Here is an 18,899-nt window from a genome sequence, read left to right on the forward strand (position 1 = left end):
GAGAATAGTTTAACAAACAAAGAATGCGAATACATGCGGATATATTCTTGATGAAAATAGCTGGAAAGTTATTCAATTTTATTTATTTTACTTCAATGTATAGGTGTGATCAGGAAATAGGTGATATTATTTTGTTAGCCCATGCTATTTTAGACCAATTCAGAGTCAATCAACCGCATATCAAGAAGATGTTTTCCTTATCTGATAATGCCGGCTGTTATCAGGTGAATATTTCAGCTGAATCAAAGTACAATCTATTTAAAGAGAGAGATGTAGAATTGATGAGATATGATTATAATGAATCCTGTTGCAGAAAAGGTTATAGTGACACAGATGGTGTAGCTACAAAGACAAAATTTAAAAGTTATGTTGATTCTGGTAATAATCTATGTCCATAACGTTTTCTGTCAGTCACTTTGTTAAAAATTAAGCTCTGAGTTCATTTAAATGGTTTTTTGAGTAAAGAATTTATGGTGGAACATTTGATTAAAAGTATGACAAAATATGTAAGGATAAAACATAGATTTTTAAAACTATGTTTATTTGATCAAGTTGACATGCTTATTAGTTTAATAAATTTTCAAAGTGAAAAGAGTGTCTTAACTAAAAATAGTTTTATATCCCCAAGAAACAATTCTTTCGGTTGGTTAAACAGTTTAATTAGATTTGGTTGACCAGATTTCTTGTTTCTTTTTTTTTCTTTATATATATGTATATGAGACCGTCAGCTTCAAAACCGGCCCTTTGACATTTTTTTCAATTTTAAATGAAGCGCGCCAAATGTCTCGTAATGGCTCGCACTATATTGAAAAATAAAAAAAATGGTGCAAAACCGGTTCAATCCTATAGTTTTTACTATGTAAAATTCAGCAAATGGTGCATAACCGGCTCTTTTTGTTTGCGCAGCTGCTTCAAAAACAGTTTATTATTTCAGCCAATAGGAAAGCACTTATCATACCACGTGATCACAACAGCTGTTATTGAAAATTCTTTCGATTTTAATGCTTTTATCCTCTGGAACCTCTGGATATGGCAAATTTTTTGTGATTTGTCATGAAAGTAATAGAAAAAGTAGAAAATATTTATGAAATAATAATTAACTAAACATTTACAGACTTTTTGCGATGGAAAACGATCGAAAAGTAAAAAAAACAAGCAGACTGCAGCCACGCAAACGCGTGGCAGACCCCGAAAACACAAAACAAGCAAGGGAGAAGAAAGCTAAGTACGTATTACTAATGAAGTATTATTTGTAATTATGTTTATTAACTTTTAACTTCTATTGTTCTGCAGGTATTCAAAGAAGAGTCCACCAAAAATCTCTTCATGCAAGCACAAATTGGGTGCTTTCCAATGTCACTGCCTGTCACAGAGTGATGCCACCACTTTCAATGAGCAACTTTATCAAACAAGTAAGAAAATGGACCAGGACAACTTCATTTTGAGGCAGTGTTCATCCCTACAGCCGAAACGTGTTAAAGGTGAATCAAATAGGAAAAGAGAACTTACTATAAAATATTTTGTTACAAAGGTTGTCTCTTCCTCTAAAAGAATACCAGTTTGTAAGAGAATATTTTTAGGAATATTAAGCATAAAAAAACATAGACTGCTTAGAGTTTTCAGTAGATATCACAAATCTGGTACTTCAGCCAAAAAAAGTAGAGATGGAGACAGGAAAGCAGAGAAATTTGTTGAGAAAAAAGAGAAAGTAAATAAATTCATAGAATCATTTCAAGTTAGTGAAAAGCACTACTCTAGATCACACTCATAATTTAGGCAGTACTTACCAGCTGAACTCTCAACTACTGCAATGTGGAGGATGTATAATAAAAAGTGTGATAGTCAATTAAAAGTTACCAAAGGGTTTTTTACTAATATATTCAATACAGAGTATAATCTAGGTTTTGGGACCCCTGGAGTTGACACCTGCTCTGCATGTTCTGAACTTAAAACTAGATTTAAAAATACAAAAGATCTCCAAGCTAGAGAAAAAATAATTTCAAAATTAAACATCCATTGCTAAAGAGCTGATGCTTGTTTTGACAAGCTGAGGGAAGAAAGTGATGACCTTGTTACGCTCTCATTTGATTGTGAGAAGAACCAAGCCTTACCTGAACTATCAGATCAAGCTGCATATTAAAGGAGACAGCTCAATTTTTATAATTTTACAATTGTAAAAGGGGGCTCTCATAATACACTAAACAAAGAAAAAGTTGGTTCTCACTATTGGATAGAGGGGTAGCAATCTAAGGGATCAAATGAAATTGCATCTGCTGTTTATTTTTCTCTGAATAATTTAAGCATGTCTAGCAACATAAAAAGAGTCAGATATCCCACCAGATAGGGTGTTTGGCACCGTTGAAAAGGTCATCAATAAGAAGGAGATCATTGTTAGCCCCAAAGAGTATGTAGAGGTCATTGAAAAATATTCTGCAGTTTTCCACTTAGGAGAAGATTATGGAATTTTTGATTGGAAAAGTTATTTGAAAACAATTCTAAGAAATAATGTTTCTTGGCATTTCAAAATAGCTAGTTGTAGAAGTATCATTGTGTTAAAAAGACCAAGAATTATTGAGGTGAGAAGTGAACCTTTTTATACAGTAGAAGTTAATGCTTTTAAGTCATTGACCAAGAAAGGTAAAAATTTTAATTCAATTAATTTACCAATCATTCATTCACAAATTAGAATTAACCCAAAGAAAATAAAGGGTGTAGAAAAGTTATTGAACTCTCATTATGGTGTTGATTGGAGACACGATCAAAATCTTGAGTTTTACAACAAAATCATACCTAATGAGGAAATAGATGGCATTAACTCTGATCAGGACAGTGAATCAGAAGAAAATAATGAGCTGTGCTGTGGTGAAGATGTATTATCTGATGTTGATGATGTTGATGTTAGGATTTAGTAACTTAAATTTTGTGAATTTGAAACTATTTTATTGTAAAGAATTTTTCATTATGACATTGACTTGCCTTTTTAATGTTTTTTAAGATGCATATAAAAAAAAAAAGCTATATAATTTTAAAACACCTGTATTTGTGGCCTATACATGTCTAGCAGAAATTTTATGTACACCATAAATTTATTCAATAACACGTGCCCGCTGAATGTGCAATACATTATATTGAAACTTTATAATGAAACATCATATTGCAAGAACCATAATAAATTTCTCATTAAAATTTTTTTCAGAGTTTTGTTTCTTCTACTATAAAACCCAGGTAGCTAAAACTTATATGACATGTGATGCAGGTATTTCTTCAATTTTTATGACCACTAATAATTAGTTACGTTATTGCATTTTAATAGTAATTTAATGCATGGCAAAAATTATTTCGAAATATATTTAACTTTTTGAAAACATTAGCAGGCTATCCTGCTAAAAAAAGGTGGAGAGAGTTTTCTAAAATTGCCCATAGATGGCGTAAATATACTGAAAAGCGTGTGAAATCGCGGTGGACTTTAAATAACAATGGGTTCCAACGAAACTAATCACAAAACAATATATATATATATATATATATATATATATATATATATATATATATATATATATATATATATATATATATATATATATATATATATATATATATATATATATATATATATATATATATATATATATATATATATATATATATATATATATATGTATATATATATATATATATTTTTTTTTTCTTTATACTTACTTTTCAAATATACAATTTACGGTATGAAAACCTGTACTTTTAGAAATATTTCTTGATAAATTTGTAATTAATTTAAAAAATTAGTAAAAGTAAGCTTTAGTTCTTAAGTTTATTTTTAATAATGGTATTTGCTTCTGAATTTTAACATAGGCTCAATTATTTAAAAAAAACGTTAAAAACATCCTTATTTAGTGAATATTTAAAAAAAAAAAAAGTTATAAAAAAAAGGTATTAGAAAAATAAAAACAATCTTGCATTTAAGATTTAATACAAAAATAAAATTCTTGATTTGAAATTGGTTGTTAGCATAATTCACGAAAAAAAGGATTATCAATTTTTTCAGTTTAAAGCCTTTTACCACAAAAACAGGAAGAAAGAGTGGTTGGTGGTTATAGTTTTTTATGGTGCTTAAAATAACTATCTATGGCGTCTATCAAATTTCAAACTTTGCATATTTATACTGACATTAATAGAAGATGTTAATTTAGAAGTAATTACTGTAATTAGAAGCTGAGAACAAAGTTTTTGTGAATTTATGCAAGCAAAGCAAAACCAGAATTTATTGATAAAGTTTAAATTTCACCAAAAAACGCTTTAAATGTTTAGTAGTGGTGACCATGTAAAAATACTACCCCTTCAGTTGAGGAGGGGTTTTTTAAACTGTAAAAGTTTTGCTTTAACAAAGTTAAAAGATTTCAAAAGTACCCCCTATATGTATTTATAAGCTCCACTCGATGCACCCCTTTATTTACTCATAAGTTCCATTCGATGCACCCCTAAATGTATTCATAAGCTCCACTCAAGGCGTCCTTAAAATGAATTTTTTGGTCCGTTCAGATGAGATTGATTGCGAACTTCACAGGATATGAAATTTCACAGGATGTGAGGTATAGATAAAAACAAATAATATCATCAAACATCAAAAAATGCTGCATCAGTGAGCGGATGCGTTAATTTCTCAAACCTTAATATGTTTATACTTAAGTCAAATAAGAATGCTTCGTTAAAAGTTGCAACCATTGGAATTAAAGGCTCTAAAATTTTGGCGAAATCTGCCCCAAACGTGAGAGCAACCAGTTGATAAAATATTTTTTTTACTATTCTTAACTAAATTTATAGTCATCAATAAATTTTAAATTTCATACAACAGTCTCTTAGCGTTAAAAAATTATAGTTGTATAAAGTTTTGACCCTAAGCTTATAAAATTTGTAATGTCATCATTTTTGAAAAGTAAGAGATTATTGTATGAAGTTTATTAAAACAGCGTTACTTTTAAAAACCGCAGTTATTAAAAACCACATGTGAACAAATATTTTTGATTAAACAAAATTCATTTTTATTACTACTATCTAAAAATAAACAATTTAATTTAATTTTTCTGAAGTTATTAATTCATTCATTAATTTAAAGATAGTTTATAAATTATAGTTAAAAACATTTGTTAAAAAATTACCCCCTCGATTAATCGAAGTAATTTAGCTTCCTCTAGTTATTCCTCAGTCTTTTAAAGACTAATTTTTGAATTTGGTATTTATAAAATTTTTGAATCTTTGAATTTTGTTAATATATGCATTTTATAAAAATTGAATAAAAAAATTAATTACACTCATTTTAAGTGTTATAACCAAGAATCTACGCTGAGATAGGCAATTACTGTCAGAAGAACTAATTGGCCTTATCAAACATATATTCTATTATAACAAAAAAATTAAAAAATAAGCATGGAAAACAAATTTTATTAACTCATCTTTTTTTTTTTAATAAAGTGCGTTAACTTGAGCTGTAACTTGCATACAAATTATAATAATAATGTAAATTTGCAATCAGTATATTGCAAATTTGCATTATCTTTTTTTATAGAATCCTATACACAAAGTCAAAACAATATTAAGAAAAAAAAAATTGTAAAATTTAAATTCCGAGTCCTTTTTTGCTATTTGTTTATAAATGAACGAAGTAACAAAGGGACCAAACATAGACAGTGTTACGCCAAATGATAATTTTTAACTAAGAGTTTCTTAAACTGAAAATAAAACATAAACGTTTTAGAGCGATTTGAAATCTTGTAATGTTCAAAAGTTATGACCATGCCAAGTTTACAATCTCCTCAGTTTGAAGGGGTGAGGGGAGTTGATTGAAAGAAAGATGGGGATCAGATACAAACGCAATTTTCATTTTGCATGAGCATGAACATATTTGAGCGTTGTAAAATGCCTAAAAGTTTCATACCTAAAATGTATTAAAACGTTTGCTCGAAATTTCTTTTTATATTTAAGCATAAGTATCAAAACTTGAAATTAATTAAGTTTGACCACATTTAAAGCCATAATTGTTTTTTAAGCTTTGTACAAAACCATGCAATATTAACGTGTTAAAGATTACTATGCTAAAAGTCTAGTGTGCAGCATTATCTGTGATTTAATATTGAAAAAAAGATCTCAATTGTGCAATACAACTATTGCAGAATAATTATGCAACACAACTATTGCAGAAGATGTTTTTATTTTCATGAGACCTTTATGGCTTCTTTGTAATAAACTTTTATTAAATCAGTTTCCAAATATTTTAAACAACTTTTTCAAAGTGTTTTTTTATTTATTTAATGAAAAATTTTATAACTTTAATGGAAGATTGTTTATTAAAACGGTGGCTTTTTCACAATTTAAATACAGCTTATTGACTATGAATCTGAGAATAAAACGTTCTAGTTTAATGTTCTTTAAAACAAAGCTTTTTTTGTAGGAGTGATACAAGTTAGCATAAATTACAGAAAATATTTTAGATTGAGCATTATATATGTCATTGTATATTAAAAATAATAATAACCTCACGATTGATCTCTGTGGAACTCTGCACACTAAATTGAAAAAAGCTCATAACTTTTGCCCTGTGATATACTGTTTTCAGTTTCAAACATAGTTTTATAATCATAATTAAAAAATTAAAAATCAATAAGTCAGACTTAAAATTTTGTAAAAGCTTAGTTTTAAAAGTAAAATGCTATAAGAAACAATATCAAATGCTTCGGAGGATTCAGTTTATACTTCTAATTTACCTATATTAAGCAAAGCGGATAATTATATAGGATAATTATTTACAACATCATGTTCAGTAGAACGATATTTTTGATATCAACATTGATTTTTGAATAAGATTGCACTTAATGTTAGGTAACTAAAATTTTTGTTGCAAATTACCCTCTGAAATACTTTTGTTAAATTCAACAGAAGAGAAATAGGAGAATAGTTATAGTAACAGTATCAAGAATCTCTTTTTAAAAACTTGGAATAATTTTATCTGATTTATCAGGAGTACTGTTCTCAAAAGAAAACGCTTTCAAATAAAATAAACCTTTTCTAGTTTATTCTAACATAGTTAATGTATTACTAGTAATATCATTATAACCACATTACTTGTTACGTTTAAGTTCGCCTAATGCTTCGTTAAACTTGTGCTCAGTTACTTTTCCATTAAATATTGTAGATTTAGGTTTTACACCAAAAATTGTATCAAAAGTTATAATTGGATGCGCAATGATTGATGCAATAGATGGCTCTACATTTAAAAAGTACTTGTTAAATTTTTGACATTTTAAGTCATTTTTTTGTGGGAATTAGGAGAGTTTTTTTTTTTCTCCCGATAACATGGTTGATAAGATCAAACCATGGATTTCGAAATTCTTTCTTTTTTTTTTTTCAAAGATTTTTTATGAGACGAATGTTAAATGTGTATCTAAACTTGTTACTTGTTCGTAAACTATCTATGGCCGTTGACAACTTTAAAACTTGTTTGTATATTTTGTCGCTTAAAAAAAAAGTGGAGGGGCACGTGCCTCCATGCCCCCTTCCTCTCTCTCTCGGTGGCGTCAACCATGTAGGTAATATTCTTTCTGTAGTTTAGAACGCTAACTTTCATGCCACGTGGCGGTTAATAAAGTGAGAAGATTAAAACAAAATTACTAATTTTATTTTTTTTTGTTTTGCTTTTGTATATTGCATGCACAAAAAAATCATTAAAGGATTATAATAATTTCAAAACTTTAAGGAATTTTACGATAACGACTATGCATGACTTAGCCTAAATGCTGAAATCAATAAATTACTTAACAATAAGTGTTTAAGTTGGTCACTAGGAAATATTCTATTATAAAAAATAAAAAACAAATAGTTTTAATTAAACAATAATTATAAATCTTATTAATTTAATTAATAAGTAAAAATCAAATCAATTTGTTTGACATCATTGTTAACAAGCTCGCAAATTTATAAAAATATTAAGACTTATTAAAATTTTTATCAAACTTTAAAAAATAAACAAAAAAGAAATAAGAGAATATTATTTGCAAAAAAAAATATTTGTAACAGAAAAAAGAAAGTTTGAAGCATCAACTACTTTAAAAAATAAGTTATTTTTAAAGCTGCCACTTTGTTATATTAAGAATTCTTATGTGTTTATAATCTAAAATTTTATTTGTTTGTAATAAACTTTAAAATTTTTTATACACGTCTATTACTATGTGTGAAATGTTAAGTTTATATAAATTTACATTTAATTCTTGATGTCAAAAATTAATCAACCAGGGCTTGATTTTTACGGTGATTGGGTTCAGTTTCGAGCTGTCTTGGACGATGATAGATTTATAGGGCTAATTAAATTTAAAAATTCGTTATTTTTAAAGTCTTTAATCATGGTATTTTTTGATACCCATTAGACTGCTTATTTTTGAATAGTCATCTAAGTTGAATTTTGTCTACTACACACTCTCTCCTAGATTTTGATTTTTCCTATTTACACCAATTTTTCATCCATTTTTTTACTCTTTCTTAGATTTTCATAGACTTTCTTAGATTTATCCTAAATTTTGTTTTAATTCATCAAATTTTTCCAACAACAACAAAAAAAAAATGTTGGAATTCACATTGTTACCACAATTTTTCTCAATTTCCTATTTCATTGCTTTTTTCTTTTTACTTCAGTAATTGTTTACCGTCAAAAATTAGAACCAATACTTTTTGGTGTACCAAGAAGGTTTGGAATTTATTTTTATTATTTATTTTGTTGCAATTCCAATCTAACTTAATAATTGCAACCCTTCAATTTCTTTTAAAGTTTCATGATTCAAGATTATGAAACTTGAAATATTTCCAGTTTTTAAGAATAAAGTTTTGAATGATAAATTATAAAATTAGTACGTATTTAAGATGATTTATACAAATGAGAAGTAAAAAGGTTTTAAAAATGTCAATAATATAGTCCCGAGAAGAACAAAAAATTCTTGTATATTTTAAACCACCTAGCAAATCATATTTTTAAATTCTAATAAGTTACAAACATTTATGTTAGTATGTTATGATATACTTTATATATGTTATAAAGTAGGTCATTACCTACTTTATATACGTTATAAAGTAGGTTATAACCTACTTTATATACGCTATAAAGTAAGCTATGGTCAAATAACAAGATTTTTGGTATCATTTTTTTGTGAACAAGATGGATTTGTGGAGTATTTATAATTTTCAGCAATATCTGAGTACTGTTTATCGGAGTTTCCATTCTTTTTGTCTTATCACCGAGCAGCGTGTTAAAATTTATATTTTGACTTAAAAGAAATTGATTTTTTGCCCTAACAACTTTTAACTCATCTGTCACTTCAACGTCACGTTGTCACTTTCAATTTTCACTTTTGTAAGTCTTTACACTATCGACTACTTACTTTTCCGGCATGTCGCTGCATCTCTCTGCCAATTTTGATGCTCCTAATAAAAAAAGGGTAATTTTTAATGGTACATAGGGTAAAAAGTGATTTCCATCGAATTTTTTAAATAAAAGTTACCTATTGATAATAAAACCAAGTTTGGTTGACAACTGTCCATGTGAGAGCGCAAAGACTAACTTAAACACCTTCTAAATCTCATTTTATGTCTTGTTTTCTCTAATGAAGTCAGAAAAAAATTGATTAAATTAATGCACTAACTTTGTTTGCTATCTTTAATCGTATGGATTAGGTTTATTAATATAGCAAAGCATAAAATGGAAAATCTTGAAGGGGGCTTTTCAAAAAGATACATTAACAAAACTGCAAAAGACTTACCAGCTTTAATTTTTACAGAAAATTACTCTGTATTATATAGAAATTAGATTAACATGTTCAAGTTTTAAACAAGCTGCAAATCCTATATCAATGCTACCTGGAAGTTTTTGACTATTCTCATTTTTAATTTTGAGTTAAAGCCGCTGGTAAAGCGCATCACCTTTTCTGAAAATATTTTTGAAAATATATTGGCTTAATAAGTCTTTGAAAATATCACCATTAATAGTAGCCATAAATGGTAGTATAGGTCGAAATGGTGACATCAGATATAATTTTTTTTTTTTTTTTTTTTTTTTGAGAGTACTTAATACTTTTGAGCATATGTTGCAATTATTTTGTAATCGTTAAGAAGGGATTTGGCTTTTCATGCACAGTTTTCATTTTTGCACAACCTGTTTCCACAAAATTATAGAGCGTATTCGATTGTTTCTATAATGTTTTTATTTGTTTCTTGCCTGGTTGGTGAAATGTGTAAAAATCAATTTCACGTGATTTCAAAAGATTATCCAATACCCAGTCTTCAGTAATCTTGTCTTTGTTCTCCTAAATGTTTGAGAAATAAAAGTTGACATTGGGACTTGCTAAATCTTTGTTTGTCAACTTTGTATACACTCTTGAGAAACCTATTTAAAATATTTTCTGCAAAGTTCCATAAACTGTTAGGTAAGATACAGACATAGCAGTGTTTTTCGTTCTAAAACCTGACTAAAAAGTCCATTTTGCCCTTTTGAAATATCTAATTAATCAATTCGTCATAAAATAGAGTAACTTTTAAATAAAGTAGAGTATAATGGAACAGCAAAAAGTTTGCACTAATCACTCACTAATCACTATTCATTGCACTATCACTTCAATCACTCACTAATCACTCACTTTATCACTCACTAATCACTAATCATTGCACTATCACTTCAATCACTCCCTAATCACTCACTTTGAAAATATAGAGCAAGTTGAGAAGAGCCTCATAACCTTTGTTCAACCACACTAAAATATATTTACATTATTGCTCTAGGAATACATTTTTCTGAACACTCAGGGGCTAATTCAGGAAATTGTTTGGGTACATCTGAACTTTTATGAGCGACCTTTACCTCTTCCCTTCTCTTTTAGGAGTGAATAGTATTAGTAATAGGAGTGAATAGGTTGCAAAAATTGACTTATATATATAATATATATATATATATATATATATATATATATATATATATATAAATATTTATATATATATATATATATATATATATATATATATATATATATATATATATATATATATATATATATATATATATATATATATATATGTATATATATATATATATATATATACATATATATATGTATATATATATATATATATAAATATATATATATATATATATATATATATATATATATATATATGTATATATATATATATATAGATACATACATATATATGTATATATATATATACATATATATATATATATATATATATATATATATATATATATATATATACATATATACATATATATATGTATATATATATATATATATAAATATATATATATATATATATAGATACATACATATATATGTATATATATATATATATAAATATATATATATATATATATATATATATATATATATATATATATATATATATATATATAGATATATAGATACATACATATATATGTATATATATATATACATATATATATATATATATATATATATATATATATATATATATATATATACATATATATATATATATGTATATATATATATATATATAATATATATATATATATATATATATATATATATATAGATACATACATATATATGTATATATATATATATATATATATACATATATATATATATATATATATATATATATATATATATATATATATATATATATATATATATATAAAGATTAACTAATATATATACATATATATTATTTAATCTTTTTAGCTTATTTATCTAGTTAGTTTTTCTTACTTAGTTAATCTATATAAGCCTTTCTTCGTTTAAAAGTCTGATATCGCAGGGATATCGCAGTGGCACTTTACCATTGTAAAATTATATGTTTACACTAACTTACTCATTTATTATTAAAGATTTTATTTAAACATTACCGTTATTAAATTAAACGTACACATTAAAAAATTTTATATTTTTATTATAACAAATGTATTATAAAATAATACAAATTTTAATAAATACTTTTTTATAATAATAAAATATGCAATTGTGTTAATAATATGCAAATTATATAAAGATATATTCAGAGATATATCTTAATGCCCCATTTTGTTAAAAAAAGTTTAAATCTTCATTTTATTAAATCTTTCTGACAAATAAATTATATCTGGAAAAAAAATCTATTAAAAAAATAAAAGCTTTTTACAACATGATTACAACAAAGGATTCTCATATAAAATAGGATAACACCAAGTTGGTTTAGTTGGTGTCACCAACAACAATATATCTGAACTCAACTTAAAAATACAATGTATTCCTCCAATAATTGCTTTATGACAAATAATGTTTTACTAGCTGTCATGAATCGTAAAATATGGGTCACGAGAAAAATTTATTTCACATCTACCTCTATTTTTATTCTTATTGATAGAAATAAATGGTAGAAAACTAATTCATTTAAACAAGCAAACAAAAAAAACATGTGCATCTTATTCGCATGCTTAGAGATCATTAGAACTCCTACCTTATTTATTTATTTCAAAAGAAAAAGTCTCATTTGAGTTAAAAGATCTTCCTACTTTATAAATATCATTTTTCTAATGTCCTACATGCGCAGATTAACCTTATTGATTGTGTAAACACTTAATATAAGTATCTCTAACGTAAATGGTAATTGCGTGATATTTATCAGCGTTTTTCAAAATTCAAGGCTTAGAAAATGAAATTTCAACCCTTCACCAAAACTATATCAAATTTGCAAAGCAAAAGAGGACTAGAAAAACGGGTCACGAGAAGCTAGGTATGTTAATTCCGCCCCTAAATACAAAACATTTTCATATTTTTTCAACTTGGGCGTATATATTGGGCGTATATATTGGGCGTATCTATTGGGCGTATATATTGGAGCAAAAGAAGAAAAAAAGCAAAAAGAAGTTTTAATTGTTAAAATAAAGTTTTAAAATTTTTGCGGGCTATTTTCTTTTTTTCTTTTTTTTTTTTGCCTCAACAGCAGCACCTTCTTGAGTAGCAGGCATATTAATTTTTTTCTTTACTTAATTTCTTACCATAATTTTTTTTTTCATCTGCAGCTTATAAGGACTAATTACCTGAGCACATTAATAACATAACTATCTTGACATACGCGCGTCAAATTTTTCGAGCTGTTTTGATATATTTAAGATTGTTTGCTGTTTTGTGCTGTTTTGATATATTTAAGATTGTTTGCTTGTTTCTGTTTTCGAGCTGTTTTGATATATTTAAGATATATTTTTATGTTTTTTTAAAAATTCTCTCCCATTTGTTTGTTACAGTGTACAATATCTTTACATATGTTATGTATATAATATCAATAAAACTTCGAAACTGTTTTAATTTGTATTTAAGAAAAATCAAAATAAAATAAAAAAAGAGGTTCTAGCGGTAGTATTCGAATCACGGCGCTTGGCTTCAGAAACTCTGCGAGCTAATCACTCGGCCACACAATGGTGTGTTGTCTGACGAAGATTTTAAAATTATTTAACAAACAAAAGACTTTATAAAACGTAAATAAATGATATAGATCAAAGTTAAGAAAATGTTACCTCAATTCATTTTTCAGATGAAATTAAAACTGTAAAACTTGATATATGTTTTAACATTACATTGTTTGAAACTTACATAAGTTATATATTTGCATACACTTTTGTTCACATTTTCATATAAAAAAAAGTGCTGCGACTCTTTCTCGCCATTACCTCGGTTGCAATGGCTACCAAGAGTTAAACACGCTCGAAAGGGCACTACTATTAAGTTCATCATTATTATATAGATAAGGATACATGGCTACAAATATAGTCATTCCCATTTACTAGTGACAAAAAAAGCTGACTTTTTTTGTCCAATGTTTTTTACATTTAATATATCAAATTAAACTAATTATTTTTTTTCATATTTTAAATTTATTTTAACTTTGTTTAAAAGCTAAAACAAATTAATTACCATTACTAGTAGCAAACTTATCAATGATTATTTTTTATATCTATTACCAACTCTGTACGAATAATCATCAAAGCTTAACAATTTAATTACCATTACTAGTAGCAAACTTATCAATGATTATTTTTTATATCTATTACCAACTCTGTACGAATATTCATCAAAGCATAACTATTTAATTACCATTACTAGTAGCAAACTTATCAATGATTATTTTTTGTATCTATTACCAACTCTGTACGAATATTCATCAAAGCTTAACTATTTAATTACCATTACTAGTAGCAAACTTATCAATGATTATTTTTTATATCTATTACCAACTCTGTACGAATATTCATCAAAGCTTAACTATTTAATTACCATTACTAGTAGCAAACTTATCAATGATTATTTTTTATATCTATTACCAACTCTGTACGAATATTCATCAAAGCTTAACTATTTAATTACCATTACTAGTAGCAAACTTATCAATGATTATTTTTTATATCTATTACCAACTCTGTACGAATATTCAATAAAGCTTAACTATTTGAGTGGTGTTGTACCATGACGCTTTCATTATAACTTTTCAGGCGCCAAAGTGAAGAAAATGCGCACTCACATTCACATAAAGTTAATATAAAATTTACTTTCTTTAGTTCCATAAAAGTCACTAAAAGATAAGATGGAGTACTATTAGTTAGTGTCACAAAATCAATTTTGAAGGAACTAGCACAAAGTTTTTAAAAAGTATCCAAACCAAATACTTTTTTTACCTAAAGTGTTCTGCAAACACTTTTTAACTTTTTTTTTAATATCCAATCGAGCACTATTTTTTATATGCTCCAATAACTTTTGTTACCTGGTAGGCAAAAGTTTAAAAAGTATGATACCTTTTTAATAATTGCCATAAGGTTTATAATTGCACATTGCACGAGACAAAAATAGCTAAACTAAGCCTATGACTGTTGCAATGAGCATGTGTTGCTTTTTCATTCAGATTTAAAATGCAAGAGGTCAAACCTTTAGAGTGACCATCAATTGCTCCAGCAACAACAATAATAATAGTTAGTATAATTATAACAACAATAATAATATTAGTAACAGTAGTTAAAAGTAGTTAATAATAGTAATGTAAAGATCTATAAAAATAACAATAAGCAACTTGTGGACATTTCCTTGAGTAAACGGTATTTGAAACCAACAGTATCTCAGCTTGAATGCTTACGGTTGATATCTCGTATCAACCGATTACTGATTACATGTTAAATTAGCAATACTGAAAAGATAAAAATAATTTATCACTTAAATCTAATTTATCATTAAAAAAAAAAAAAAATAGGAAACATTCTGAACTAACCAATCAATCAAATATTTCTGACTATGTCTTACAATCGAGAATATTTACAAAAAACAAATTAAATAATATAAGCATCGATTTGTGATTACACACACAGATAAGTGTCATGGCATACACAAAAGTCTCCTTTAAAAGAAGTAACTAATTCACAAATCTTTAAGTTCTCTACTCGAATAGTTTTTGAATTTACAATAAACTGACTTTGTTTCCTGTGTCTCTTTTAAAAGATATTTATAGATTCATGCGTAACGCTCAAAAATTCAAGAAAAATTGCCTAAAAATTATCGCACAGTTTTAGTTTTAACAATGCCCGATTCTCCCACTCCAGTCGCAGTTTTCGATGCAGGCTTTCTTTTATAGTACTGCGATTGGAACAAGCGTAACTTTTTGATAACATCTTTTACATTTATTTATATTTACTTCGAACTTATTATTGAATTTTGTAGAAGAGAGATTAGAGTTGAATGGATACATAAAAATCAAATCCTAATAGGTACTTATTTGAAATAATGCTTCTTTTGTTGTTATTTTTATTGTTATAAATTAGCCGTTTATAATAATTTCAACTTTCAAATTCAACAATTAATTTCAGCTTTCAAATTCAACAATTAATTTCAACTTTTAAATTCAACAATTAATCTCATTAAATTCAACAAATAATTTCAACTCTCAAATTCAACAATTTGTAAAATATACACATCGCGGGGAAAGAAGAAGACAAAATAGTCTATTCGCTAAGCCCCCAATAATCCGTAAATGGTATATCTAAAAAAAAAATTTAATTTTTTTTATATTGTTTTTGCAAAAAATAAAAATAAAAAAAAAAGATAATAAATTCTAAAATTTATTTTCAATTACAAATGAACACAAAGCAAAAATAAAAAAGAAACAAACGAAAAAAATATTCAAAATTATATGTAACAGTTTTTAATTATTGCGATTAAGAATTCCGAATTAAGAAATATAATGAAAAAATAAAAAAAATTTTGAAAAAAAATTTTAGTTTTATATAAGAAGAAAAATAAAGGATAAAAAGCTTTTAAAATAACCAAAAGTTTTAAATCTTTGCAAATGAAACGAAAATATACTTCACAATATTTTATAGACCAACAATTAAATATACCTATAGAAGAAGTCCTTCATGTTTTGATTAATTAAAATTATTTCTTTTAGTTTTGATTTAAAAATACTTATGTTTGCAAGCGTTTTGATGTTGTTTTTGAATACTAAACTCCATAGTTGGGGGCCTCTAGCTGTGATAGAAAACTTGGAGGCTTCAAAGTGAGTTATAGCTTCAATATAATTATTGTTTGCATGTCTAGTAAGATATTAGGGCTGTATTTTTTTAAGTAGCGTTTTAAAAATATTCGGCATCGAATCGTTATTAATTTTATACATAAAAATCAAATGATGATAAACATTTATTTGGCAAACATTTAAAATTTTTAGATTAACAAACAGTGGTTGTGAATGAGAGAGACGGTCTGCGCTGGATATTATTCTTATGCCGTTTTTGTTTGTTGAATAGTTTGTTTAGTTTTTTTTTGTTGGTGCTGCACCAAGCAATGTTAGCATAATTGAGATAACAATGAATAAAAGAGAAGTAGATACATTTTAGGCAAATTTGATTTAGGTAAGGTTTTACCTTATAGAGTGCCAATATTTTTGGAAATTTTATTTTCGATAAACTTTATGTGATTTGACATTTTCGTCAAGAAGAACACCAAGAAACTTCATTAAGTATTCTTTTTTTATAAATTGATTCCCAATGTTTACATTAGAATCAGTTTATAAAAAGAGAACACAATACTAATATTGGAGTTTTAGAGGAATTTCGTCTCTTTCAAGCTTCAAGCCTTAACCTGAAAACACTAACTGAACTATGACAAAGAAGAGACCTTATCGAGCAATATAAAATCATGAGCAAATGTTTTGGGGACCTAAAGTTAGCAAAGTTAACTTAAAGGTCCCCAAACACTTAGTCTTCAAAGTACAGTCTTCGGCCGCGTGGACAAAGTAAAGTAAAACTTAAAAACACAACTTGTTCGAAACTGCGTTAAAAGAAACAACTTCCTCACTAACCGTGTTGTAAAATTACGGAATTCTTTAACTCAAAGTGCTGTGAAAGCAAACAACTTGAACAATTTCAAACACGAACTTTCTCTGCTCCGGCATCTTAAATTTAGCTGAAATCGAAAAACCGTATTTTCATAAAAGAGAGCCCTGATGTACCACTCTTTGTCAACAATTTGTAAATTTTGTTGACCACGAATAAACCAAACCAAACCAAACATCCATCGTTTCCATATGTTTCATTAAAGATTTAACATGTTTACATTTATTTTTAGAGTAAATATTTTTGAAAGTATTTGTTTGTTAGCCAAAGAAATTTTAAGTTTTGTTGATTGGTTACTTGCTCATGATATGTTTGCATAATTGATGTAGCAATGAATCAGCTCAAAATATATTATCAGGCAACCAAAAAAGTTCGTGCGGTTTTGCAGATCCATAAATAAATACACATAAAAACAGTTTTAATAAAGTTTATTCTGAAAAATAGTCTCCTTCAGCAAGAATTACTTTCTCCCATCGTAAAACAAGCTAGTATATTCCATTTTTATAAAAGTCTTGAGTTTGGTAGCTAAAAAATTGAACTAACTCATTTTCGAGACCTTCTTTATTTCGGAACTGTCGATTCCTCATATGATTATCCAGGGCCAAAAACAGGTGATACTCGCTTGGCGCAAGGTCTGGTGAATACGGAGGGTGAGGTAGAGCCTCCCATTGCAAACGTGCTAGACTCTCCCGCGTGATTTTTGCGGTGTGCGGTCTGGCGTTGTCCTGGTGGAATACAACACCTTTTCTGTTTGCCAAAGCTGCTTGTTTTGGGTGAAGAGCAATTGAAACTCTGTCCAATTGGGCTGAGTATATCTCAGCAGTAATGGTTTTTCCACTTGGTAGCAACTCATAGTGAACAATACCTGCTGTAGTCAACCAAACACACAGTAAAAGCTCTTTTTGGTGAATATTGGTTTAGGAGTCATCGGTACTGGATCGTTACTGGCTAGCCAATGATATGTTCGTTTTTTGTTGCAGTACATAATCCATTTTTCGTCGCACGTCAACATCCGGTCAAAAATTGGCACTAAATTGTGGCGGGAAAGCAATGAAGAACAAACGGTTAAGCGCTGTAGCTTGTTTGTTTCACTCAACTATAAGGTAACCATTTGCTCAACTTCCAACGTTTTCCAAGTTGGTGCAAATGTAAACAAATAGTTTCATCACTCACATTAAATCTTAAGGCAAGGTCCTGACATGTTTGACTGGAGTCCTGCTCGATTTCCAGCTCGATATCCTCGTTGTTTACGATGGATGGTCTTCCAGATCTTGGTTCATCTTCAAGGTTTTCATTTCCATAAGAAGATTTTTTAGACCACTTTTGACCCGTCCGTTCTGCTATGGTAACTTCCCCAAAAGCAGAGCGAAAGCATCTTACGACAAGCTTCTGCAGCTTTGGTTCCAAGTTTGAACTCATAAAGTAAACAGGCGCGAATTATCGCATCTGACACAGCCAT

At 27.4% G+C, this 18,899-nt stretch overlaps 1 protein-coding gene across 1 annotated transcript; it reads right to left on the reverse strand.

Moving 5' to 3' along the window:
* Window positions 1–17,925: 17,925 nt before the first annotated feature.
* On the reverse strand, window positions 17,926–18,899 carry LOC136089682 (histone-lysine N-methyltransferase SETMAR-like). Its single transcript, XM_065815737.1, has 2 exons — window positions 18,821–18,899; window positions 17,926–18,305 (listed from the first exon to the last, which is right to left on the reverse strand). Exons 1-2 carry the CDS (start codon window positions 18,897–18,899, stop codon window positions 17,926–17,928), a joined length of 459 nt encoding a protein of 152 aa, XP_065671809.1.

This window comes from Hydra vulgaris, chromosome 13 (genome assembly GCF_038396675.1).
Source record: "Hydra vulgaris chromosome 13, alternate assembly HydraT2T_AEP".
Classification (NCBI taxonomy): Eukaryota; Metazoa; Cnidaria; class Hydrozoa; order Anthoathecata; family Hydridae; genus Hydra; species Hydra vulgaris.

What these genes read in the sequence shown, in the direction of transcription:
- LOC136089682 (XM_065815737.1), bottom strand. Translation starts at nt 18,899, where the DNA reads ATGGCTGTGTCAGATGCGATAATTCGCGCCTGTTTACTTTATGAGTTC. An exon ending in CAAAGCTGCAGAAGCTTGTC is followed by an intron (nt 18,306 to 18,820) that starts GTAAGATGCTTT and finishes TGACTACAGCAG; the next exon opens with GTATTGTTCACTATGAGTTG.